Source organism: Myotis davidii, unplaced genomic scaffold, assembly GCF_000327345.1.
Source record: "Myotis davidii unplaced genomic scaffold, ASM32734v1 scaffold323, whole genome shotgun sequence".
Taxonomy (NCBI): Eukaryota; Metazoa; Chordata; class Mammalia; order Chiroptera; family Vespertilionidae; genus Myotis; species Myotis davidii.
In genome coordinates, this window is record NW_006295491.1 from 878,100 (window position 1) to 878,504 (window position 405).

A 405-nucleotide genomic window follows, 5' to 3' on the forward strand; every position below is an offset into this window, starting at 1 on the left:
GGAACCCCAGGGAAGGGAGCACCGCCGTGGATGCACAGAGGCTCGATCTCCCTGCATTTGGACAACCGTCTTCTGATAAATGCTTCTGGGGGAGAGAGCTGAGAAGACACGATCTCTCTCTTCCTCCCTCCTTCCCTCCTCTCCACTGCTCTCTCCCAAGGCCCCACCGCTCTCCCTGCCGACCTCTGGGCGGTCCTCCAGCCCCGTCACCTGGTAACGAAAACGCGTGTTCCCGCCCAGCGCCAGGACGTTTTAGGAGCGACGATGGCTAGCACCCGCCCCACTGCGGAGGGGCCCTTGACCCACAGGGTCGCACCAGTCGTGCCGGCGGTGGCCATCTCCAGCTCCCCTCTTCTGGAGGCGGCCCGAGCGGAGCGCAGGGCGAAGGGGCGGGCGCGCCGGGAG

The 405-nt window shown here is 66.4% G+C and overlaps 1 protein-coding gene across 1 annotated transcript in view; it reads left to right on the top strand.

Annotated features, from left to right (window-relative positions):
- The first annotated feature begins 264 nt into the window (after positions 1-264).
- RNF175 (ring finger protein 175) overlaps positions 265-405 on the top strand; it is a 28,536-nt gene continuing 28,395 nt past the window's right edge. Inside the window, exon 1 of the mRNA XM_006770145.1 lies at positions 265-393. Within this exon, the coding sequence (XP_006770208.1) occupies positions 265-393 (129 nt within the window). The remainder of the gene's footprint in view (positions 394-405) is intronic.